Source organism: Lynx canadensis, chromosome D2 (genome assembly GCF_007474595.2).
Source record: "Lynx canadensis isolate LIC74 chromosome D2, mLynCan4.pri.v2, whole genome shotgun sequence".
Classification (NCBI taxonomy): domain Eukaryota; kingdom Metazoa; phylum Chordata; class Mammalia; order Carnivora; family Felidae; genus Lynx; species Lynx canadensis.
The window spans coordinates 17601908-17628466 of record NC_044313.2 but is presented as its reverse complement, the minus strand read 5'-3'; the positions used below and the strand labels follow the sequence as shown (position 1 = coordinate 17628466).

At 46.4% G+C, this 26559-nt stretch overlaps 1 protein-coding gene across 27 annotated transcripts in view; it reads left to right on the top strand.

Annotated features, from left to right (window-relative positions):
* Nucleotides 1-26559, top strand: part of TCF7L2 (transcription factor 7 like 2) — a 201465-nt gene that overhangs the window by 1182 nt on the left and 173724 nt on the right. For 16 of the 27 annotated variants that reach the window (XM_030334056.1, XM_030334055.1, XM_030334058.1 and 13 more), the window contains exons 3-4: nucleotides 88-212; nucleotides 12398-12466. In XM_030334056.1, the coding sequence (XP_030189916.1) occupies nucleotides 88-212; nucleotides 12398-12466 (194 nt within the window). The remainder of the gene's footprint in view (nucleotides 1-87; nucleotides 213-12397; nucleotides 12467-26559) is intronic. The other 11 variants (XM_030334060.1, XM_030334067.1, XM_030334068.1 and 8 more) reach the window with 1 other exon arrangement.

Here is a 26559-nt window from a genome sequence, read left to right as displayed (position 1 = left end):
TACTTGGGGCACTTTCTAAAAAGTTTCTCCTCGCTCTCTCCCGCTCGGCGCGGCCGCCGCCGTCCCCTCGCCGCCCCGCCATGTTAGCGGCCAAGAGGCAAGATGGAGGGCTCTTTAAGGGGCCACCGTATCCCGGCTACCCCTTCATCATGATCCCCGACCTGACGAGCCCCTACCTCCCCAACGGATCGCTCTCGCCCACCGCCCGAACCGTAAGTGCCTCCGCGCCCGGCCCCCGCCCGCTGCCCGCCCGCGCCGCCCGCCCGGCCCCGCATGCGGCCCCTGCCCTGCCCCCTCCCTCCCCTCCCCTCCCTCTCTCCCTCCCTCCCTCCCCGCCCCCCCTCTCCGCCTCCTCCCCTCCCCGCCTCCCCTCCCCCGCTCGCGGCCCAGGCAGCCCAAAACTCTCCAAACTTTTCTGCCTTTTGTGGACTGGATTTGTTTGCACTTCGCCATGTTCTTGCTTTCAGTTTGCTGCCTCGTGATGTTGGGGAGACCTTTCTTTCCAAGCAGGGTTTTGTTGGGGGGGCGGGAAACAGAAGAACTTTTTTTTTTTTTTTTTTTTTTTTTTTTTTTTTTTGCGCTCTGATTCCCCCCTCCCCCGTGGTGGTGTTGTTTGTTTCTTCACCCTGGGAAGATGACTGTGTGGCTCTTTTCTTTTCGCTCTCTCTCCCTCTCCCTCTCTCTTCCTTCCCTCTTCTGTGGCGTCTTGGGTTTTCCCCGGTTAACCCCTTGGCTGCCGCTGCCGGGGCCCGAGTGACCGGGCTGGCGCCCGACGCGCGGGGTAGAGAGTGGATTTTCCTGCGGGCGTTGGACTGGAGAAGTAGCGAGCGCGCGGAGCCCGGGGCCCGGGAGAAGCGCCTCGGCTTTCTCTTTCGGCTGGTTATTTATTTAGCTTTCTAGTGGTGTTCGCTGGCTTTCAGCCCCCCCTCCCCCTTTCCCCTGGAAGGTCACCCCTCCTAGACTGGTCCCACCGCAAACTTGGGGGCTTTGGGATTGCTTTTCTTTGGCAACCCCTCAGGGCCCCGAGCGCCCTGGGCGCGGTGTGGCGGGCTCGGCTGCCCGGAGCGCCGGCTGCGGGCTCTCTCGGGCCGCGCCGAGTGGGGAGGCCCCTGTGACCGGGTTCTTGGTTTGTGTGCAGCCGGGATGGCTTCCTTTGAGCGGACTCGATGTATTTCCAGGGAATTTGGGTGCCTTGGGGTTTATAGCTTGGTCTGCGTTCGCCAGCTTCCGAGAAGGCCCTCATTGGGCCCTGGGGGAGGATCAGAGACTAGGGTTTGCGGGCCCAGCGGTGTGTAGAGAGTGCGGGAGGCCAAGGGCACCTCTCCTTCAAGGGAGTGGGCTGCTGCTCGCGGGCCACCCAACTGTGGGGACCCCAGGGCGGCACCGGGTGCTAGGCTCCGCGGGTGCTTTCCGCAGCGAGCGTTCCGCGCCCCCTTGACATTTGTTAATAAGGCTCATCCTGTTCCCGGACCGTCCTCTGCTCCCTGCCCTCATCCTGAACCCCGTCCCCCGCCCCCAATCCCACCCTCCTCTAAAAAGCCTGGATTGCCGGTCTCTAGACGCAACCTCTAGACGTTTGTGCCTGGTTTCCAGGGATTGTCATTTTGCACCTTTTCTGGTTTGGGCCCCCTACCCCTTATTTACACACACTATTTTTTTTTTTTTTTCGGTAACTCGAGATAGCAATTTGAAATAATGTACCCAGTGTTCAGCAGCCGTGAATTCGGTGCTAATGGCCGAGGGCTTGCCGGATGGGAGTCGATCCGATCTACAAGTGTTTTTAAGCATTAAAATATTAACTATCAGGTTTTACTTGTTTTTTGGGCCCTGGCAAAAAGGGCACGGGCATGCTAGACCGGTCACTTTTTATGGCTAGGAAAGAGAAATAATTATCCCCCCCCCCCCCTTCCATGCACCCAGGCTTCTGCGTGCTTGGGAAGCTGGTAGAGCGTTTCAGCCCGACCTCCTACTACAGGGCCAGCTCTTTCAGGCTGCAGGGGCTGGGCTGTGGGGTTGCAGCTCAAGGGGAGGCACAGTCCAGTTACGTTGTATTTTTCTTGGGAGCTTGTGGGCATGCTAAACCCGGAGCATTCGGCTCAGAAACAGAGGGTTTGTGTACTAACCAACCCGACCAAGCAACATTCCAAAGTAACCCTGAGAATTTCTTACTCCCCTCCCCCTACGATGGAGTCTCTCCGGTATTATTTAAAAATCCACTTGGCCATCAGAAAGGCCAATCTGAATATTGAGCTTTGATGGCGGGCTTCTTGGCCTTCTTGACTCTTTTCAAACTCCCAGCCTGACCGCTGGCGATCTTGCCATACTGTCGCCTAAAACTTGAACGGTGGTGTTGTGCTGTAATTAGGAAACAGCGAAATTGTTAAAGGCAAATAAACGATTTCCCGGGGCGAAAAAGGAAGGCTCCCAACCATCGGTCCCCTTTGTGGGCATTATAGGAATAGACCGCTCTAGTTCTTTTAATTGTGGACGTAGCGGGTGGCCTTGTGCTGTGACATCAGATTGAGTAGGAGAGGACATTTCTGAACTCAGTAGGCAGTGTTCGGATTTGCATGTCAAACACCAAGAGACATCTTTGTGTGTGCAGGCCCTTCCTCCTTATCTGTTACCTGGGTTAGATTATGTGCTCCAAAATTAAAGTTATTTATTTAGGCCAGTAAGCAGCGCAATAGACACGAGGACGGGAAGCTGTTGTGTGTCACTCCTGACGTCTTCGATCAGAGGGCCAGCTTGCAATTCTAGATTTCCTACAGCTGCCGAGGGCATCTATAGGCAAGATAGGGGTCTTTTCATGCTCATCTGAAATTCTTCGTGCTTCATAGAGTGTGTTTTTGAGGGCAAGGTATAAAGACAAATTAGCTGTATGCTTTCCTGTTTTCCCGACCCTCCTTGGTGGTGGTGTTTTTGCTACGGTTTCTGTTCCTTATTAGTGTACCTGTAAGCAGCAGCATCCTTTAAAAAGCAAACTCTTTGGATCCCTGATTCCTGCTTTTCTATTTAAGAATGTAAAGAATTAAGGAGTATCATTAAATCAGCTATGATGAATAATACATTATCTCAAGAATAATGCTTTAATTGCTGAAGACGCCATAAAGCTCGATAGTAATAATTTTATTTTAAAGCGATAAAGATTTCTGCATAGCATTAATTTAGTCTTTGATACAGTAATAGGAATGGCTTTTAAAAAGACAGATTCGGATACAAAAATACATTAAGGAGAGAAGTCTGGTTAAGTAGATGGGAAGTGATAGAACAACAAATACAAGAATTGTGGTAGCAGTTGTATGTTAGAGAGAAAAATACCGTTAGCATATTCAAGTTGGTAGGAAAAAGTAGTGCCCCATTTCTTTTTCCCTTTTGCCACGCTGAGAAATAGGGCTAGGGTGGTCAGAATTGGAGTTAGGTTTGAGATTTCTTTTTAAGACTCGAGTATGAGAGCTCTTGTATCTTCTTTTATCCCAAAGTTAGTTGCTTTTTAACTGAGCTGCTTGCTACTAGGTTGAACAAATAAATAAGCAGCATCTTGAATTCACTTTTGAACTTGGAATCCCAGCATTTAAAAGAAACCAAGAGGGGCCTATTCATTGGGGTTTTATGTAGCCGGGCAAACAAATTCTCTTTCTGGCTTGTGAAAAATGGATGTTTTTCCCTCACTCAAACAACATAATCCTTTCTCATACAAAAGATTTAGACCTTAGAGTGTGAAGGGTTAATGGTGGTCCTTTCCTTGGTTGTCCTCCCACCCCCCACCTTCACCCCTGATTGTTTTGACAACACTTTTCAAAGTGTGACATTCCAAGCCCCTACATAACAATGTAATATTACTGTAATTACACAGGTCATTACATTTTAAATAGAGAACAATAAAATGCTTATCGCCCTGAAAAAGAACAGGTGTTCTTTCCCTTCTTTGGTATTTATGCTAATTGTTTTTCATCTCCTTCAGAAATATTTATGGCGAACATGTTTAGATCCCAATCTCAATGCAACAGTATTAATTCTGTGCTAATCTTTATAGGTTGGAGTTTAATGTCTGCAGGATGGATTACGGGCTGAGCATTCACCCAATAAGTCATATTTTAATGATTATAAATTTAATATGGCAGCGCTTCGCAGTCTGTTGAAATTAAAGCTTTCTGAACCCCCAGAAACAAGCTATTAGGCAGTTGGGGGCCTGAAGTGCTTATCTGGAAGAAGTGTTTTTGGAAACTTTGGACTGCTTAAGGGATGTAGCTTTTACTGATGCCCCCTATCTGATGGAGAAAAGATTTGGAAGCAAACAATCCCGGTTCTTGCTAGGAGTTTTCCACCCTGATTTTCATTTTACTGATACGGATTTCATTTAGAGTCCCTGCTGGAAGCTGGTCAGCTTTCTGTTTCTTAGCAAGCTGTGAAAAAGTTAACAGGAAGGTTTCCGGGGGCTGGCCGATCAAGAATGCTGTTCTGTTAGCAGCGCGGGATATGAGCGCAGATCTGCACGCCATTAAAAAAATACTTGCTTTCAAAAACTAGCATTTTACTAGTTGCACGGGGGAGGGCTGTGCTTTCAAACCTTACAGTGGAAGTCTTTGCAGGGTTTGAATGCCTCCTCACATCCCACGAGGTACCTGGGTGCATGCAAAAAGTGCCTAGATTTTTCCTTGGTTGAGAAATCCCGGTGCAACTTCTCTTACACGTGCACAGTGGGTAAACTAGAAGGTATCTAAGAGGATTTTACATTTTGTCAGATGTTTCACAACAGGGGCCCCCGAATCACATTAAAAATGCACTGTAGAGGAAGGACAGCTGCAAATTTTTGTGTGGACGCGTGTTTCTGGACCATGACTAAAACTCCGAGGACCTTTTCCCCAGCTGTCTGGAAGTTATGTGGAAGTTGGTTTATTGGCAGTTAAGTATGAGACAACCTGGATTTAGCAGAGGCTCTCTCCTACACAGGAAGTAGATGACATTATATTGGGGGAAGGGACGAGACTGCAGCCAGGGAGTGATTTACTCCCTTTCTTGTTTTTTTAAACCATAGAGTTGCCAAATAAATAAGCACTTTCCAAGGAAGTAGGTGTAAGCTTTTTAGTCTTGGTAAGTGGAATTAGATGATATCTTTGACCGCATTTGTAACTGTTCTAAGGTGACACATTTCAGAAGTTTGGGAAGGGGGGGCGGTGAATCAGATTCTCGGGGCTTTTATTTTTGAGGGGGGTGCGTGACGTGGGCGTCTGAGTTTCTTCCGCGAGTGAATATTGGCAGCCGTGTGAGTAAATCTTCAACTCTGACTTATAATTGAGCACATTTGTGAAGGAAACGGTTAATTTTACAACCAAAGGCAAGCTTGCACCTCGACAGGTCTGCTGAAAGAAATGTGCCCCAGTCCTTTGCTGGCAAGCGCCACCGGGTCATAAATCCACAGGCTTTATTTACAGCCCATAACACTTATGAATGTTAAGATATTTGACGCCACGTTGGCCTTATAATATTCAAGGTCCGCAGACATTGGCAGTAGCTCAGATTTCTCTCACTAATTATAAGCAATGAGATGGGGGAAGCCCATCTCAGATGCTGCCCTCCCCCCTCCCGTGGCCCCCACCTCTACAATCTGAGCTTACTGAGACAGACCCCCTCTCCTCTGGCAGCTGACTTGTACTTTTCCTCTAGGCTATTGTTATACACATTTATAAAGAGCACTTTCAGGGATGGAAATTCAGTGGGGGCTCTGCACAAATGCCTTTTTCAAAAGCAAAGTTGCTCTACTGTTTGCATCTTTCGCCTTGTCTTCTGGTTTCTCCTTTTTCCTTTCTTTTCTTTCCTTTTTTTCCTTCTCTTTCTCTCTTTTCCCTTCCTTTCCTTTCCTTTTCTTTCTTTCTTTCTTTCTTTCTTTCTTTTTTTTTTTTTGGACCGTGTTGCCTATATTGTGCATATTTCCCAGAATACTTAAAGAAACCTGATACGAGAGACTGCTCTTTAATTTATATGATGTTCCACTGAGTTGGAAGGGAAAATACACACGTTGCAGAGTGCACTAGTTAATGTGAGGGTTTAAAAAAAAAAAAGTTAGGTGAGTGAGGAGAGTTGATTAAAGGAATTTAATGGATGAAGGAAAAAAAATTCCAGGTTTACATTGGGGATGGGAAGGCCTCTCATTTGGTAAAAGTGCACAGTTATCTGGGGAAGGAAACACAGAGAGGTAGCCAGAATAAATGATTAAGAAAGATTGGAAAAAATATAAGAAGATGGGACAAAAATTGGGGCTTGGGGGAATGGCTTGTCTGAAATTGGGGATTGGAAGTCTCTTATGAGAGGTGGGAGTACCAGGGGGAGGTGCTGTTAAAAACTATTGCTTTGCTCAGCATAGAGTGGTTTCAATCCACTCCTCACCTAAAACGCTCTATCCAGCAACAGATATGTTTCATATCAGTTATTTGCGTGAGGGTCTAGGGGAGGGGCATTCTGTGGTCGACAGCCTGACGAGAGAGAGAAGGCCAATTATCCTGTTGATGTTAATTTTTATTTTTTAAAAAGTGGGCGGTTCTGGTGTGTTACAGAGGGACCACATGGTGAAGGGGGAATGGGATCCTGAGGTGTGTGGGTAAGGTATGTGTATTGAGGGGGACTGATGGCCCTGTCATTTCTGGCGGGATCCTTCCCTCCATCCAACCCAAACTTAAAGACCGCGGCTGAAAGGTTTTATTTTCTAATCAATGGAATGCAGAAACTTACTAGCCCTCAGGGACAGATATGAATCCCTTAACAGCTCATTACAAAGATGGGGATGTGGGATCTATGAACGGGTTATCAGCCGTGGTGTTCTTCGTTTTCCCAGGATAGGTTTTTCTTCCTTAGGCACATCTGATTTCGGGCTGGTAATTCAGCCCGTTATATTTTATTCTTTTCTTTCTTCTTCTGTCTTTTCTCTCTCTCTCTGTCTGTTTCTCTCTCTCTCTTTTTTTTTTTTTTTTTGGCCATGAAGTAGCCCCAAACAGTTCTGTTTATAGGGGCAGGAATGGCTATTATTAGTGGGATCAGCTCTGAAGGAGTTAAAATTGCTCGCTAAAGTTTGGCATCATGAAAATAAATTTGAGGCCTGGTAGGCATTAGCAGGGCACAGCACATTTACAGAGCTTAATTAGTACGAACTGTAATTGTTCATGGTCTGCCAGAAGAAGTAATGTTCAGGGAAAGTGGAGTCCTTCTCTTGTAGCCTTCAGTTTGAAACCGATAAATCACTTGCATATTTGTGTAGTGATTCAAATGGAGCTAGGACCTCTCCCATCCCAACATGTGGTAAATTGTAAAGTCAATGAATTGCAGATGTAGGCTACAGTGAGATTCTCCAAGAAAATGCAGAATGAATGGGAAAGAATGACGCTATAAATATTTACTGAGAAGATAACTAGGTTCCTGTGTGCTGGGCCAATTATGATGTACTAAATATATTAGCAAAATGCTTAAAAAAAATCGAGAGGATTTGTGTGGGTCTTCGGGTGGGTTGGTTTGTTTTGGAAAGTGGAATAAAAGGCACTATGTTACTGTCCTGTCAGTTTTATTAAGCCGGAATCACAATGGCATACCCAGGGAAGGACACAGGAAACCCACATTAATGCAAATTAATTCGTTATGAGTTGCAGAGCTGTGACTGCTAAGTGGAGTAATGATAGGGCATCATTTTAAGAGTGTTAATGTAGCAACTTTTAATGAAAAATGCTGTGTTAGGAGCATGTCTCAGCCCCTTAGCCCACGTGTTTTTCTATGCTAGAAATGTGTTTTGTACAAGAGCAGGAAATTTGATTCACTTCATTCCCCCCCCCCCACACACACAGTTTAAGAACTTTAATTATGTTTTGATGTTTAAAGAAAATCTTCTCGTTTTTCTTCAGAAATCAACCCAGAAATCCCTATCACCGTAACCAAGTTCAACTTTTCTTTTTTTTGCTCCAGATTTGCGGCACCAAGTGGAAAAACAATGAATGTAACCCCACCCCCCACCCCCAAACCCCCATAGACCTACAGCTATAACTTTCTTGAAGTGATTTTTTTTTTTCTTCCCTTTTCTTTCATGGAGGATTTTGGTCTCAGGCAATGTTGCAAGTCTTCTTTCCCCAAATGTGAGTAGGTGGATGTGTATGGAAGCTGTAAAAGTTAATGATCATTCTCTGACTCATAGCTGATGGTTTCAGGTTGAGGAAAAGAAAAGAAAAATTAATGAGGGTAAATAGACATTGGATGGAACATCGAGACAGTAGGAGAGATTGTTCTGGTGTCTGAAGGCATGCGTTTTGCTGCGGCAGAATTTCTGAAGCAGAATGCCAGGAAGTGAAAAGGGGATGCCTTTGTTAAGTTGTTGTTTTTAGGATGGTACAAATGTTCGGTGTCTAGGTCTGGCGAGGGATGTTTAAACCGGCACACCTACCAGTCAGTGCTGCTTTTGCCTTCCCTATAGAAGGTAGAGGTCCCCTTGGCACTTTTTAAAAGGGCAGGCAGGGTAGCCCAGAGTCCTGGTCAGGATTGTATTTCCCATTAAATGTAAGAGGTTCGCAGCACAGGGCTGCTGTCTCTGTCCCTAACGGTGCCTGATGACCCAAGAAAAAGCCTTAGACCTACTAACGACAAAAATATTCTCTCTCTTTTTTTTTTTTGTAATGTTTATTTCTTTTTGAGAGAGACAGAACGTGAGCAGGGGAGGGGCCGAGAGAGAGGGAGACACAGAATCTGAAGCAGGCTCCGGGCTCTGAGCTGTCAGCACAGAGCCCTATGTGGGGCTTGAACTCATGAACCGTGAGATCATGACCTGAGCTGAAGTCGGACGCTTAACCTACTGAGCCAACCAGGCGCCCCAAAAATATCTGTCTTTTAAGTTAATGACACGGAAATTAAACTTCAAGTGGCTCATGGTAGTGGCTATAGGGTAGAAGGTGGACCCCAGGTCCCCAAAACCAAAACTTTTTAGGGAATGAATCTGGATTGGATGTTTGTTTGTTTGTTTTAATAAAAGAGAAAGCCAGGTGACAATAAAATGAATACTCCACCTCTTACCAATTTAGTGGGATGAATAGGTATAAGAAATTAATCTTATTAGAAATAAAGAAATAAGAAATTAATCTTATTAGAAATAAACCAAGAGCCATCACGATATGATCATCATAAGGGAAGCAGTTAATTGTAAATTGTTGGTTTTTTAATTGCCGGGGAATTGTGCAATCCTGTGCCGGGCACAGCCGCCTCTTTATGGTTCTTCCTCTGGACAAGTGAGGACCAGATCATCTGGGGGTGTTAGCATGGGTGGGTGGGCTTGGCCATTGTAAACAAGCACACAGGAAGGGAAGGTTTATTTTGTTGAGGGTTTCATGGGAAGGAATTGAAGGAAAGGTCCCCTGGAGTTCTCATCTGGTGAAGCCCCAGGATGCCCCAGGGAAGCACCATGTTGAGGACGCACTGCATGCCCAATGTATAAGCTGCACCTGCTGGCCGAGGAAGTGACGCTGCGGAGTGCTGCAGGTGACCAAGAGCAGGGCAGCCCCAGGGGTAGAGGTTCCCAAACTCAGATGGGCCTTAGATGGCTGATCCTTAGGTGGATCTCTGAACCTCCCCTCATCGATTCGAAAAAGAAAAGGCCACCCTCTCTTGTTCTTTCCTTTCTTAATAGATTTTTTACAGAGAGAGAAGTAAATTCTTGTTCCAGTCTAGAAAGCCAAGTTTTTACTGGGTCCTTGTATTTTGTCTTTGTCTTAAAAAGCTGGACTATAAGGAACAAGGCATCTTTGTGTTTTACAGGGAAGCAAAAAGCAGTTTAAAGTGTTATGTTTAAGAAAACAGCATTTGGTAGAAGAGGGGGTGGAAACCCAAAAGAGCAACAAGAAAATTGTAAGTCTGTGTCACTGTAGCTGGCGGAAGTTTAGCTCCATATCTCTCCAACGCAGTGGTTACTGGCTGGGAGTAAAGATCTGATTGGAGCTTGTGCTGTGTGTATTTATGAGCTGGTCCGGGTTATTCGGTTTGTCTGGACACCTGAGGAGGGAAGTTACATTGCTTGGGGGTGTTAAAATGGTGTGTGTGTGTGTGTGTGTGTGTGTGTGTGAAATTTGTCCAACTACATTCTTAAGGACCTTGCAGTTGCATTTTTCCTGTTTTAATTGCAGCGTTCTCTCTGGGATTGTGTTGTTTGGGTGGTGATTGGACGCAAGGATTAAGAATGGAACCGGACAAGTGAAAATTGAATTTGGATTAGCCACAGTTTCATTAATTTATTCACAAGCCTGTGATTATATGAAATTTGGTTTCCACGACATATAGTTATCAGGTGTCCATTCAATTTTAATTGACAATCTGAGATTCCTGTGGTTACCCTGAGTACAGATTGCCTAGGGCTCCACAGGGTTTGTGGGAAGAAAAGCTTGGACAAGTTTCCATTAAGCTCTGAATCAGGCAGTTGGAAAAGAGGAGAATAAAACCCTGCTGAAAAGGGGGATGAGTTGTTACTGTTGCCTCTCGACTTAGAAGCGGAACCCCCCACCCCTCAGACAAGAGCTGCTCTCCAGCCAAGCACTCCAACCTGGCAGAGAAAGCTGGCCCTAGCACAAAAGTTGTTTTAAAATGATGCGGAATTGTCACAGAAATTAGTGCAAATCTCCGTTTACTGGCTGGCAGTTTTCATAGGAAGGGCGGGGGCGTGGGGCTCAAAGGGTGCAAATTCATCTTTCTTTTTCTGCAATTCACTTAGATGAACTGCTTCAGAGCGTGTGTGTGGGGGGGGGGGATGGGCTGTGTGGGGATGGGCTTATGGTCAGTTGCTCAGTGTTCGTCTTTAGTTGTTTTAGGGAGTGTGGTGCATCGTTCTGCTTTGACAGGTAAAGGACTACATATATATTCATTCCTGGCTTCATCTTTCTTGTGGCCTCTTTTCACCTTGATTAGTATTATGTTTTGGGGCAAGCAGTCTCCTAATATTTATAGGCGGTGTTTTTGATTGTTTCTTTGGAGCAGTTAACAATGATCTCAGAGGAGCCCAGTGGATGCTAAAATGGGGACTTCCAGCCTTATCTCATGAGCAGTATAAATTCAGACTATTTTAAAAATTTGATCGCTTCTGTGTTGTGTTGGTTCAAAAGTTCTTATGTGAATTTCATTTTTCTTCTTCTTTCCTTTCTTTTTGTCTTTTTTTTTCTCGCCCCGCCCCCCGCCCCGCAAAAACTGGGCGGACTGATTTTGAACAGTCCTGAACTGTGTGAACAAAATCATTGGATCTAAAACTCACTGGCAAGCTAGGTTACACTTTGTTCTAGTACTATGGAAGTGTTCTGGTAGCAGTAACAGCCGTGGTTTGGAAGGGCCAGCCCCTGCTGCCTTTTGCTGTGAGGTGAATGAGCAGCGATTCCCCAGGACCGACTAATTCCTCCTCGTTTGTTCATATGTTGCAAATTAAAATGCATTTCCAGATACTGTTGAGATCCTTTAGTGACTGTTGTATCGTTTATAAAATGAATCAGATAGTGTTTGTTTTCCTGCTCGGGAGGATCCCACTACTAACAAGCGTTATTTGGGGAAAGGAGAGTTTGGTGAGGCATCTCCATATTCCTTTTTGTTTGGGGACACCCACTTCTTTGATGGGGGCTCTGTAGGGCTTCAGAGGGGAAGGCCTGAGAGAGGGACTTCGTCGTCCCGCCCCCCACCCGGTTGTGGAGAATCTGAGGGAGCCAGGGACGAGCATTCACCCAGGGGCCAGTGAACAGGCCGTCCTTAGAAAACTTGGTGGCTCTTTGGCAATGGTTGGCTCCCTCTATGGGGAAGTGTGGATTCCTAGAGTGCAGGCTATAGGGACGTTCTGGGACGGATCGCTTAGTCATTGCAGAAGAATGCATAAGGCATCGGTGGCCCCTGAATTCTGCCTGACACATTTGTTTTCCCCAAAATAGAATTGTGTTTAGGAGCAAGAGCCCAGTTGTCAGAACAGTGGGGGTCTTGTACCTGTTGCAGTCTTGTGGCTTCTCAGAACCCTTTCTCACTGCCTGTCCTCACACCTACGTGTCGCAATTCTCGTGGCTTTTTGCAGCACACAGTTAATTCTTCTGCAGCGTCCTGCTCAGCACACTGGCTTCCTTTATGTTTTAATGGGCGTCCGTCTTTCCTTTTCATGTCAATGATTCTCACTCTTGGCCCCCTCCCCCCTCCCTTTTCGCTTATTGAAAAGATGCTTTTTTTTTTTTTTAAACTTTACCTTAGATTATGATGATTATCTTATCCATAGCAACAAATAAAAATACACAGGTCTTGATTGAATGCCAAGGCTGCAGTTCAATCTAGGAAGGTTTGTCTGCTATTCATAAACTGCTTAAGATGTTTTCTTGTAGTTTGTGACATAAGCAGAACGCTTTGATTTGGTTTCTTTCTACAGCTCCATTTTCAGTCCGGGAGCACACATTACTCTGCGTACAAAACGATTGAACACCAGATTGCAATTCAGGTAGGAAAATGCAAGAGATCCTGAAGCTTGAATTGTCAAATAAGTAGGTCTCTTGTGTCTTTTATTCTCTGCCCCTTCCCCCGATCTAGATGGTGATGATGATGATGATGATGATGATGATGATGACGGTGATAGTGGTGATGATGATGATGGGGATGATGGTTGGTGATGATGATGATGGTGGTGGTGGTGACGATGGTGAAGGTGGTGATGGTGCTGGTGGTAGTTGATTGACTCGGGGAGGTGGGAAGCAAAGAAACGAGCAGAAATGCTGCCAAAACGATTTAAAGAATATGGAAAGAAAGAGGAGCCTGTGTTTTGTGTTTAGTTTCTTGATCAGGCGTGATGGGCACACAAGACCCCAGCTTGGCTATTGTTTTTGCCTTAGGGAAGAATCTTCATTTGAGAGCAAAACGAGGTGGCCGACCTGGAAGAATGGTGGGGGGAGGGGTGGGGGAGGAGGCTACTGACAGCCGGAGGGTTGTTTCCGGTGCATCCAGATGACGCTAAGGGGTGCTAAGAATATCACTTTCGACCCGATTGTCCTGAAATGTTGATTTCTCTTGGACCTGTTGATGTATGTCCTTAAAAGTGCTGGGAGGGAGAGGTGACAGAGCCCAGCTTCTGATGAGTGTCCGGTTTCCTGCTCATGTAGTGCTTCCATTCTCTTAAATCCAAAGGCTAAACAGATCACAGACTAATATAGACTCGGAGCTGAACGGGTGCCAGCAGAATGCCGTAGTGGAGGGAGAGCAGACTAATACGATTTTCGTCTGTCTGCCTTGCCTGGCTCTGCCAGGATGGATGCTCCTCATGGTGTAACTAATGGTGCCGAAACTTCTGGAGTGTTCCGGTTTAACCCTCTGGAGAGAGGCTTTTGAAGCCTGTTGTGGTGATGGTGAAGTCTGGTTCTGGGTCTCCTCTTCCCGGAAGTGGATGTCGGTTGGTGAAATAATTTATGTTGTTCCGTTGCAGATAACTTGTGTGTCCGTCTGTGGTCTCACCAAACTACAGCCATAGTCTATCTTTGTAGCTCTCCCGTTTCAAATCTGCAGCTTCCTGGATAAGGCTTTCAGACAGCCATGGGCCCCAGCGACACTGTGGATTCTTCCACCAGTGAAAAAAGTACGGTTCTGCAGACATTTTTATTTGATGGGTTCCCTCACGTTTTTGTGCTTGTTTCAGGGCGACAGGGGCGTATTGGGAAAATATTTTGTTTGCTCCTGCCGTGTGCTGCTGATCTGATCCCTCTGTGTATTTTAGGGGAAGGTGGTTTTACCGCCCTCCATCCCCACGTATTTTCCAGACTGATGTCTCTAGCTAGATGCCGCACTCGTTCTTCCTGGCACACTTCCTGCTGGGCCTTCTGCTTCTTGATGTTGGCACATTGAGTCTTGCCCCCTGAAACTGGTTTAGTCTCAGGGCTAGGAGAGGGAACAGGCCCAAACCCTAGTTCTTGATGAATGGATAGAGGAACAGACAAATGTCCTGAGGCCTACTACATCTGGTGGAGTGCTGGAGAATCCTGTTGCCCGGGGTGTGGGAATCGGTGAGGTTGAATAGCATAGTGATCCCTATCTTGGTGTGGAAAGGCTGGCTGGGGCCATGTCACTGGGAGACCAGCCGAGACCAGACCAGCTGTTGTGTCTTTACACCCGTTGCTGAAGCGTCCCTTGTGAGACCGAGCAGTTTGACTTTCTCCAAACCACCTGGCACGGTGCAGGCCATGTGAAGCTCTTTCTCAGGAGGAAGATGGAGTAAATTACAGACCTCATTGTTCGGGGGACTGAAACCATTACCATTCCTCCATGAACAGGTAGTATTGTTCTCCCCTGCTTCTGTTTGCTAAGGCTGGATGCCCATGTGGGCAAACAGAGAGACATTTTATTAGAGACCCAGCACCGGCATGCTTTCAGAGTTCATTCTCCCCCAACCTCTGCTAGACCAGGACGAGGCCAAGCCAAATGGCATCTAGCTGTAATTTTAGTTTGAGACGAGGACGGTAGTGCTTTGGGGGGCAGTACAGCTGACATTTTCCCTTCGCGGCGTTCTCCAGCACAAGGCTTAAGTGGGGTGTGATTGTTGGGGCAGAATTTTCTTTCCCTGGAAACGTAAAACTGCTTCACCTTAATAAATCCTGCATTTCAATATGAGCTGAGCTTGTTGCTTTCCTGAGCTGGTTCCCAAAATAACCTCAAGTAGGGGGACACCTTGCAACCCATGAGATCCATACCCCTTGCCCTTCCCAGCCCTCCTGTAATCTCAGGACTCGGCCAAGTTCACCGTCGACATGAATGGCCTCCAGCTGATTCCTATAGCCGCCTCGTGTTCTTTTGAAAAAGTTTGGGCACGGTATCAGTTGCTGTGTTGGGATCTTTCCCGCTTTTGACAACCTCCCGACCCCTCTCGGTGTTGAAAAGACCAGCATCACACAAATGGCCGGATTCTCCCTACGTGGTTAACACCGATATAACTGGAATGACACTTAACAGACCTTTTAAAAGCAAGATGTAGTTGGGCGCCTGGGTGGCGCAGTCGGTTAAGCGTCCGACTTCAGCCAGGTCACGATCTCGCGGTCCGTGAGTTCGAGCCCCGCGTCGGGCTCTGGGCTGATGGCTCAGAGCCTGGAGCCTGTTTCCGATTCTGTGTCTCCCTCTCTCTCTGCCCCTCCCCCGTTCATGCTGTGTCTCTCTCTGTCCCAAAAAAAGTAAATAAACGTTGAAAAAAAAAAATTAAAAAAAAAAAAAAAGCAAGATGTAGTTATTTAGCTCTGCTGACTTTTAAAAAGTTTCATTGAAGTATGAGATAAATATGTCTTTAGTGGAGAGGTGGACCAACTTATACACATGTGAACATCCACAAAACCATCACCCTGACCAATACATAGAATGGAGTTGGAACGTTTTTTCTGTAAAGGGCCAAATAGTAAACATTTTACTCTTCACAGGCCCTATAATCTCTGTGGCAGCTACTCAACTCTGCCACCGTGATGCAAAAGGAGGTAAAAATAATACCTAAAAGAATAGATGTGGCCTTATCCCAATAAAACTTTATTTATAAGAGTTGACAGTGGCTGGATTTGGCCCACAGACTGCGGTTTGCTGGCCCCTGAGAGAATATTACCAACCCCCCAGATGTCTTGCATATGCCCTTCACCTCCCAGTCATCTGGCTTCCAACCCTCCACCCTGAAAACCCTAGCCCCACCCCTCCACCCTGCCCCTGCCAATTCTCACATGGAATAATTTTATCTATCGCCATGGATTAGTTTTGCCTGTTATTAAAAAAAATTTTTTTTAATGTTTATTTCTGAGACAGAGAGAGACAGAGCGTGAGTGGGAGGGTCAGAGAGAGAGGGAGACACAAAATCCAAAGCAGGCTCCAGGCTCTGAGCTGTCAGCACAGAGCCCGACGTGGGGCTCGAACTCACAGACCACGAGATCATGACCTGACCTGAAGTTGGATGCTCAACCGACTGAGCCACCCAGGCACCCCGAGTTTTGCCTGGTTTTTAGCTTCATAGGGATGGGATTGTACAGAATGGATTGTCTCCTGTCTGGCCCCACTCAGCATTATATCTGACTTTTATTCCTGTTATTGCATGTGGCACTAGTTTGCTCTTTTTTATTGCCATCAGTATTCTCCGTAGGACTATGACACATTGTGCACATCCTTTCTATGTTCCTGGAGTTTTGGATTGCCTCACATTTTCTGCTACTGTGAATAAGGTCCTAGTAACATTCTCACCCACATCTTTTGGAGGAATATGTGTATCCGTTTCTGTTCTTCATATCCAAGAGTGGCCTTGGAGAGACACAGGGTAATACGTGTGTTTAGCTTTGCATTGATCTTTTGAGAGAGATGTGAACACTGGATTTCAAGTGTCGTCCCTGAAGTGCGCTGGCTCAGTGGTTGTATGTGTGTGAGTGATACGTAGGGGAGCAGTAAAATGAGCTAGGTGTGCTCAGAGGCCGGTTTGGCTTTTGGCCCCAGTTCTAGGAACTCCTCCCACCGTCTCCCTTAACCTGGGAAGATTTTGCAGGCTGAGTGCAGAGGTGGACCCGCACACTGCCGGTGCCTTCCAGAGAGCCGCCCTGCAGGTGACTGTGGATGAATGTGTAGGCATCCCTGTTGCCTCCCTGAAGACAGCTCTTCCTGGACTCCCCCACTCGTCATTATTCCAGCCCCAAGAGCAGTGTTGTAATCAAGGTCAAGACCCACAGAAGAGATTTCCCTTGGTTTTCAGAAGGGCTATTTCAGAACCAATTAAGCCTTTGTTTTAAGAGTATTTTGGCCAAAGGTTGATGTTTTCACACCAAGTCAGATGTGATTTAGGAAAAAATAACTCCACACACAGCAAAAACAAACTGTGTAGACCTTTCTTGGTTGTTTTTCTTTTAAGATGTGAAGTGGTGTGTGTGTGTGTGTGTGTGTGTGTGTGTGTATGCACACGCTTGTGTGTGTGCGCACAGACAACCAGGAGAGGCTCCAGAAGAAATGGACCATTTTATTTGTTTACACAGCTGAGCAGTGGAGACTTTCAAGTGTTGTTACTTTGCCTTCTGTCCTCAGGCTTGCACGTTCCCATCTGAGCTTTACCAAAGCATGTTCCTTCTTTTTGGTCTTCGAACTCATCTGCCGTGACTCAGTAAGGCCCCGAGGACCCTCCTCCAGGGCCTGCGTGCTTTCTGAGGTCAAGGAGGGAAGGGTAGAAACTGGAGAGTGTCCTGGTGCCGTATTGGCCCCTTATTCCTGGATGGGAACTTGGTGTTTAGTCTCAGCCGTGTCTTAAAATGATGCTGTGAGTCGCGGTCCATCTCTTTGCCCAGGTAGACCCTTGGCCTCCGTGGTAAGAATGGCCAGAGGTGGGTACCAGTGGATTTGGCTGGGATGTTGGCAAGGGCCAACCCAAGTCCTGGATCTGACGGTGGTCTCTTGTGTTCTGGGCCACCCCTCCTCGTGCCGCAGGTTCTGTGGCCCTTTCAGTTCTCATGAGGATTTGCTTTCTTGCTTCAGGAGCAGATCCGTTCTTGGTACAGTCACTTCCTCAATTTTCCCTCAGTCCCAGCGCCCACACCTGGCTGGGAGATTTCACGTCCCCTTTCCACAAAGGATGCAGTGTGTGCGTGTGCTTGCATGTGGATGGGGCCATGGCAGAGACTCGTGTCTTTTCACCAGACTCGTTTGCCAGTCAGCTCCTTCGGAAGGTTCGTTCACTTGCTGCCGTGCTGAGTTTCTGCCTGACTGGCTGATTGAAGTCCATACCTCAGACTGTTCCTTCATTCGTTCAAAAGTATTTATCGCGTATCTCGCGTGTGCCAGGCCCTTGCAGACTTCATCCGCGGACAGAACGGACAAAACCAGCTTGTTCTCATGGAGCTTAAATTCTAGTGCTGTCTCACGTCCTGATTTGTAAGCACCCCATTTCCCTTGGTCCAATGGAGCAGGTTTTAGATACGACCTGGGAGTTGCATTTTTAAGCAGGGCTCTGAGTTTCAGCCTACTGAAGTTTGAGCATTGCTGCCCCAGAGTCTTTTGAAGTCAATCAGTTGCTCGCTTATTGGCTGCTCAGTGCCCACTTGAGTACTTGAGGGCTGGCCAAGTACTCAGTTGGAATAACTTTTTCTGATTTTGAGTGAGAAGCTAGAGTTTGCCTGTGGGTTCCGCTGAGCTTTTGAGGCCTTTCCTTCTCCATGGTTCTATGAAGAGAGCCAGATACTTTTTGCAAGCCTCAAGAAGGGGCGTTTCTTTGTTTATGAAAGAGTAGCTTGGACGGTAAAGTGCTTGGTCTTCGGGGTCAAAGGCAGTAACCACAGCAGATAATAATAGCAGCTTATGCTTATTGAATTCTCCCGAAGCATTGGGTCTGGTGTTAAGTGCTGTGTATGAATTATTTATTGATTCTTCATAACAACACAGAAGGGAACCCGAAAGATGTAGTTACTCGTATTATCATCATTATATCTCCATTTTGTAAATGAGGAAACGGAGACTCGGCTACCAGAGGTATTTTGCCCATGATCAAGGAATTACGATTCCAACCCCGGCAGTCAGACTGGAGAGAGATGGTACTACACAGCATTATGCTAACTACCGTCTGCATAAAATAATGCTCAAGGGTCCAGGGGTTTCCTCACTCAGTGCCCACCAACCAGCTCTCCGGGCCGTATACAAAGGGATCAACCGGGAACTGCTCAAAAGTACGGAATCCTGGGTTCTACTCCTTAAAGATCCCATTCATTAGGACCAGGTCAGCGTCTCACAGACGCGAGCAGGCATCACCCGGGGGGTTCGTCAGATGCAGACTGTGGCCCTACCCCCCGAGTGTTAGGTTCTGTGGGTCTGGGGTGGGCCCAGGCATTGCAGCTTTAATGGGTTTTTGGGTAATCTCAATGCCTCCTCTCTGGCAATGACACATTGAGAACTGCTGGACGAGGGCAGTGGTTCCCATCTCTGGCTGCGCGTCACACAGCCCCTGGAGGAGTGGTGTAAACGGAGCTCAGGCTCCACTGCAGCGCACCTGAATTGGCATCTTTAGGGGGTGGGGTATGGGCATCCCTGCTTCAAAAAAAGCTTCTCAGGTGATTTTTATCATTGATTGATTGGTTGATTCATTTATTTACAGTTCATTTATCTGAGAGAGAGAGGATGAGAGGGCACTGGCAGGGGAGGGGCAGAGAGAGAGGGAGAGAATCCCACGCAGGCTCCAGGGTCTGAACTGTCAGCACAGAGCCCCGTGCGGGGCTCGAACCCTGAGATCATGACCTAAGCCGAAATCAAGAGTCAGACGCTCGACCAACCGACCGAGCCACCCAGGCACCCCTCCCAGGTGATTTCAATGTGCACACAGGGTTGAGGAGCTCCGGTCTAGGGATCCTGGAATCTGTACCCCTTACCTACTTTTTGGGTGAAACGTGCATATAGTCTTGTTACAGAAAAACTGTCATCAGGGCTTCTGTTTGCTCGCTTATTTTGTTTAGCTTGACTCTGTTTCCTTGGAGGAGAGGAGGCCGGTTACACTCAGAGTTCTAAAGGATGCCTGTTGGATGGGAGAGGACTCTGTTTGGAGAATGTTCCATTAACAGGCAGTCAGTGATGGTCATTGTCCCCGGAGTTAGGAACAGTGAGAGGAGGTGGGAGTCTGCTGTAGTATGCCAGGGGAACCCTGAGGCTGTCTAGCTCTGTTCAGGCTTCCCAGTCAGACAGATGCACATTTGGATGCAGGGAGGGCCTGACATTCTGCATTTCTAACACACTCCTCGGGTTTCCTGATGCTGCCAGGCCCCAAGCCCCTCTTGTCGGGTGGCACAAAAGTAGAGCCTCTGTCTCTGTCTCTCTCTCTTTTTGAAAGATTTTTATTTTTATTTTTTTACCTGAGAGAGAGAGAGAGAGCGCTGGCACGCGTTGGGGACAGGGGCAGAGGGAGAGAGAGAGAGAGAGAATCTCAAACACAGAGAATCTCAGCACGGAGCCTGACGCAGGGCTCGATCCCATGACCCGAGGATCATGACCTGAGCCGAAATCAAGAGTCGGGCGCTCAACCAACTGAGCCACCCAGGCGCCCTTTAAAGATTTTATTTTTAAGTAATCTCTACACCCAACGTGGGGCTCGCACTTACAACCCTGATATCAAGAGTTGCTTGGTCTTCTGACAGAGCCAGCCAGCCTCCCTGCAGTCTGTTTTGAAAGGCAAGGAAACTGAGGTGCAGAGAAGTGATTGGTTCCCATAATTTGGTTGAAACAGGGCCAAGTTGGGAGTCCAGGGGCCCAGCTTGGCTCTGTGTCTATCTTTCAAGAAGTTACTATCTTGTTTAAACCAACAGCAACTGTATTCAGTTGACTGGGTAAAAGAAAACCATCTTGTTTTAAGGCTTTTACTTATGTCTTTTTTAAAAGTGCTATCTGTTCTAATTGTATCCGTGTGTTTGTAGGAGTTGAGATCTTTGTATGTGTTCATTCTCCACCACATTACGGCACTTGGGGCCCAGCCTGCGTGCTTTGTAAGCGGGCTGGTAAGGATGCAGAGAGGTGGCCTGGTGGTCCTTGGCTTAGGACGACCAGGAAGGATGGACACAGCTGTTCCATCAGCCATATGTGTGCCTTTTAGGGGCCATAGCAGGTGGTGTAGACGTCTGATCTGTGGCAGTCAGCAGGTAGTGTAGACGTCTGATACGTGGCAGTCAGCTGGTCGTATGTTCTTAGTAACTCTGTTTTAGAGGTTGCACTTTATAATTCTTACTTTTTACAAAGTCCCTGAGAATCATGGGGCTGTTTAGCTAAACACAGAAATTTCCAAGTGGGTTGTGGCTGACATACTCAGGCTTATCAAGCTTCGCACTTAATTTGTCTCTGGAATTTGGTTTGGTGCCATTGTATCAAGTCCTGATGGAACAGATAAGTGGTTGCAGATTTTTTTTTTAACGGTTTACCTTGAAATCTCAGCACAGTTTTCACTTAAACAGATACGGCAGCAGACCGTTATTCCTGGAGGTTCCACCAAAATCCCTGAGTGCCTGGCAGTGTGTTTAACATGTGATGACTAATACACTGAAATTTAAAAATATGAAGCTTAAATGCAGGCATATGTATGTTTCTGTGTCTCTAACATGTTCTAAAAAGAAACATTAGAATCAAACATACTCTGAAGTATTTTCACAGAACTTCAGTTTTTTAAGGGATGCATCTGGAAAAACACTTGGTTATACGAGATTCACCATCCGTTAGGCATGGACTGGGAATGGGTGTGTCTTTGGCGGGGAGAGGGGGTGAATGAGATGGGCTGGCTTAGTGTGGCATCTCTCAGCTGCACCAGCATTGACTACTTGGGCTGGGAAATGTTTGTCTCACCGGGGACTGTCCTGTGCGTTGCACGGTGTGTGTTTAGCATCATCCCTGACCTCTAATGTCTTCAAGCCACTAGCACCTAACAAACATGTCTCTAGACCTTGCCACATGTCCCCTGGGGGTCCAGATTCCCCCCTCCCCACCCCGCTGGGAACCCTCGAGGTTTTAGTAGCAGTACCTCTGCATTTGAAAGGGACTAGGTACCAGAGGAGGTGGGCAGGTTCAGCTCCTGCTTCTGGAGTCCCACAACCTGGGTTTGGGGGGGCGGTCGGCCAAGCCTCAGTTTCCTGACCCGTGCAGTGGGGATAAATGGTAGTACCTGTTGGCAGAAGGTTGTTGGGAGATGGATGGGGAGATACAAGGCAGGTAAGAAGTGGGCCAGACAATGGCGGGTAGATGAGCGCTCGGTAAATGCAAGTTTCTGTTCACCACTGAGAACTGCGTGAGGTACCTGTTTGCAGATTTAGAAGGAGTCTTCTACCGACATGCATTGTGTGTTTTTTACTTCCTGTCAGAAACGTCACACATGATAAATTTGATAACCTGGACTATCTTTGCTGGGTAACAAAGATTTATGACTCCTGGTTGTTTGCCGTTTGCGTTTCTCTTATGTCACTTAAAAATTCTGCTTGGTCCTTGTAACATCTGACTAGAATGTAAGCCCTTCCGAGATTGTGCCTTCCTCTTCTTCGTATCCCTAGGGCATCCTGCAGGAACGTGTGGGACATTGTAGGCGTACAACCTGGGGTGTGAGTGGGTTTAAATAATGCACACCGAGGGCAGAAGGGGAACAGAGGACGTAAGTGGGTTGGGTGGCTGTGTATTAGAGGCGGGGTTTAACATTTTTCTCTTAACAGTCCCTGCAAAACATGATGGGCAATTATATATATCATGATTAATAATACATATCATATATAGTGCATATATACATGATATCAGTATTTATTATCTTTTGTACTCAATGAGACAATTTGAGATAGACCTTCAGCCCCTTTGTTGACTTTCTCTGGTATCTCGTAGCCTGACCTCAGCCGTCTTTCACTGCATGAACTGGCACCCTGTGTTAATGACTATGGCATCACTCAAATCATGGTTAACCACAGTTGGACTGTTCTATATTTGAATGTATGTAATATATGGTATGTTATATAATATAAATTATGTAAAGTATAAGTATATGTAAATACATAAAACATTTTTATGATTGTCTTCTGAGTTTCAAAATGCTTGGAAGTTAGTTGGTTTTTAAAAGCAATATTAGGGGCGCCTGGGTGCCTTATTCGGTTAAGTGTCCGACTTCGGCTCAGGTCATGATCTCATGGTTCGTGGGTTCAAGCCCCGTGTCGGGCTCTGTGCTGACAGCTCAGAGCCTGGAGCCTGCTTTGGATTCTGTGTCTCCCTCTCTCTCTGCCCTTCCCCTGCTCTCACTCTGTCTCTCTCTCACTCTCTCAAAAATAAATAAAGATTAAAAAAAAATTAAAAAAAAAATAAATAAAAGCAATATTAGCATTTTTCTTTCCCCTTAAAGGACAAGTAGTGTTTCCCATTGGATCATACCATTTTTCTCAGGCTATGGCAACTGTCATTAATTCCTGCAGGCAACTTCAGAAACCTAGACAAGTGTTTTCCTACCTGTGGGTGGATGAATCGACACAAGCAAATTCATCCCTTTTTGTTCCCAAACCTTGTGCCTCCCAGAATTTTGAGGAGGAGGTGAGGCACCAGAATAAACAGCTTCGGTGGTTGAAAATCAGAAATTGTCCAGCCCTTGAAAATGGATGCGTTTGCGCCGGTAGCCTAGAGGGCCTGGGGGGATTCTTTTCGCCCGGGCTTTGGTGAGACTGCCCTGTAGGGAAGGGAGCCTTGTGTCAATAGTTTCTAAGTTGATTCGGTAAGCATTGTTGACGATTGAAATTGAAGAATTGTGAAGACAATTCATCTTGAGGAACAGAGCACATCGGGTGTGAGCCCGGCTGCTGGGGAGCAGACATTGACATACGGGCCGTCATCAAACTAATTGTTGTTTGAATTACCTGTTATGATCCGATGACAAATCTGCCTTGCTCCTGCCACTGGAGCAGAAAATGTAGCTTGAATTGGCGTGATGTTAGCAAGTGTAAACTGTACTTCAACAAGATGGATAAACCCAATTATGGGGCAGACCTGTAGAGAGAAAATCCATTTAAATCTCGTAATGTTAAGCAGAGCTGTGTTTAATTCATTTGGACCAATTTGGGAATGATGTATGAGTGTTGGTGAACATTAGTCAAAGGGGGGACCACCTGGGGGTAAGGGATGCGCCTGGGCTGGCGGCCGCTCTGGGGAGGCAGCTGGGGTGTCGTCTCAGCAGCCTGCACTAATGGCGGGGAGAGGCAGAAATGACAAAACGATGTACTGAGTGCTGCTAGGAGAGCCGCACTGTGCAAATGAACCAATAAGGAAAACATATGAAGCAGAAATGAAGGAGGTGTTTTCCCTAAATGCTATTGACAGTCCAAAATAGAAAGGAAATTTGAGGTTCCTCTTCGGTGTTTCCTTCCCGGGTCCGCTTCTGGGTTTTTCCAAGCCTCCTCCCAAGGAGGCCGGGGAAATGCTTTTTATTTTTGCCTAACGATGATTGAAAAGAGAGAGAGAGAAGAGGGAAAGTGACATTTAAATTGAGAATCTTGGGGGGGTATTTAGTTCTCTATCGGAAAGCAGTTAAGAGGGGATTATTATTCTGAAATACATATATTATGCATATTTGGAAGAGAATTTGGAAGGCTTTGTCTATCTAAATTTTTTTTTTTAATGGCTAGTGAGTGGTGACCCCGCTTTTCATGTAGTAGGTGGTTTATATATATTGATGAGGTGAATAGAAACATTGAACTTCAGAGAATTAACTTTCAGGGCTAAATACTGGTATTTCCCACACCTCAAACTCCTCAGGATGTGTAATGACCTTAGTCTCCCAGTTTTACCCAGGAGTTTGCATTCCCAGGAATTTTGTGATTTAATGTGAAAATTTATGATTTTACTTTTTACTGTGGCTTCTAGATTGTTGGCTTTCCCCGAGGATGTTTTTAGAAGACTTGAACTTCCTTTTATTTCGGAAAGAGCTGATAAAGCCCCTTAATGGGTTCTTTTCTTTTCAGTTTGTGCATTTTCTTCTTTCTTTCCTTTTGTGGACTGGACTGGACTTGGAGACTTGGCTTGTTGAAAGGCTGGAGTACGCGAGGAAGTTGGCAGTGAACCGCCAAGAAATTCATGGTTATGCACTTTCGCCCCCAGTGCCCGTAAATCTAACCATTGGGAACGCTGGGTGTAAATGGAGGTTAAAGCCCTGAGTTTTTTGTTCCTGTAATTGGGGGTGCAGTTCATCGTATGGGGTTGTGGTGTAAGGTTTGTGTCCATTCCGGGCAAATCTTTTCTCCTAGAGGCAGACCTGTTAGGATTTTACTTCCTGGCGGTCTCCACCTTTCAGCTCAGTTGAAAAATCAATAAGGGGATGATAATAAAAAATTAAGGCTTTACAGTAATGGTTCAACACTGAATTCTGAGAATCTGAATATTCCAATCTCGTTTACCAGTAGAATCTAGGTAAACAGCGTTTTGGGATTAATGAGTCTACTGTTGCCACCAAAACCCACCGGCGCATTGTGCCCTCAGTTTGACCTGCCTGATGGTCGACCTCCAATTCAGAACAAGGAAGTCACGTAATTAAGTTGGAACTTCGAGGAAACATTGAGATGTGATTCTGAATTTGAAGGTCTTTGCTCTGAAAGGAGCATCTCTGGCGCTCTGTGAGTTTTCTGGGGGCTCTGTTTGAGTTGGCTTGAAAGCAGTTGTCACAGGTACTCCTGAGGGTGGGGTATAGACCACGTGAATTGAGCAGGCCGTGGATAAGGGGATTTCTGGAGATAGACCGCAAAGGAAAAGAAAGCATCCACTTTGTGGGTAGAATGACGTAGAGATGAATCTTTTCAGGGCCCTGGAGGGCTGCTTTCTTGACGAACTTGTTACGTTCTGGTATTATAGCAGAGCCGAAATCTTGCAAGAAACGTGCGCAAAGAGGAATTTTTGTCCTTTTGATTAGCTCCTAAGAGGTCGTAAATATACAGCAAAAGACCTAAATCAAACAGTAAAATCAAATAGTGAGGCAATGTCAACACTTTAGCTTAAAATAAATGATTTTCTGTAGAATTGGGCTTTATTAATGTATGGAATCTGTAAGACTCAATTCAGAAGTGTTTCAGGACTCACAAAGCTCTGAACTTGATTCTTATCCTTAAAAATCAAAACCAGGGGCGTCTGGGTGGCTCAGTCAGTTGAGCATCTGACGTCGGCTCAGGTCATGATCTCACAGCTTGTGGGTTCGAGCCCCACATGGGGCTCTGTGCTGACAGCTCAGAGCCTGGAGCCTGCTTGGGATTCTGTGTCTCCCTCTCTCTCTCTGCCCCTCCCCTGCGTGCACGCTCTCTCTCTCTCTCTCTCTCTCTCTCTCTCTCTCGCTCTCCCTCAAAAAATAAACATTAAAAAAAAAAATCAAAACCAAACTTCCCCTTTCCCCTCCCCCTGGTCTTCATTTGCTTATTCTGCAATCAGCTTTTATTTCTTAATCATTGCTGAAGAAGCCAAGAGTTTCCCTGTTAATTCTAAAACACTCATTGACCCAGGGTATACAGACATTTTTTTCTTCTTTTTTTTATATATATGGTTTGGTAAGTGCTTTAAAGTTTATTTACTCATTTTGAGAGAGAGAGAGGAAGGGAGAGAGAGTGGAGGAGGGCCAGAGAGAGGGAGAGGATCCCAGGCTGGCACTGTCAACGTGGAGTCCAACACGGGGCTCGAACTCCCCAGCCATGAGATCTTGACCCGAGCTGATGTCGGACGCGTAACCGACTGAGCCACCCAGGCGCCCCCGCAGACATTTTTCTTGAAATAGAATCTAGAGGAAGGTTTGGAAATGCTTCTAAACTAGAAGACGTGTTTATCAAACTCCCAGCGTGCTCTATGCACCCTATTTGGTTTTGTGTTTTTTTTCAAAAACTTGTCACTCTTGTCACATTTTCGTCCTGGTGAGTGAGAGCAGAGGACCAGCCTCTCCCCATAGAGGACGTGCTTTGTGAAGCCATTTGTTTCTGAAGAATTGGCACTCAGGGCCTGAATTCTCCGGTGAGGAAAAGGCTTCAATAATGTGGTAGGCCTCTTTCCTTGGGAGAGGAACCTTCTCCCACGTCTGCCTCCCCCCGTCCCCAAAAAAACAAAGTC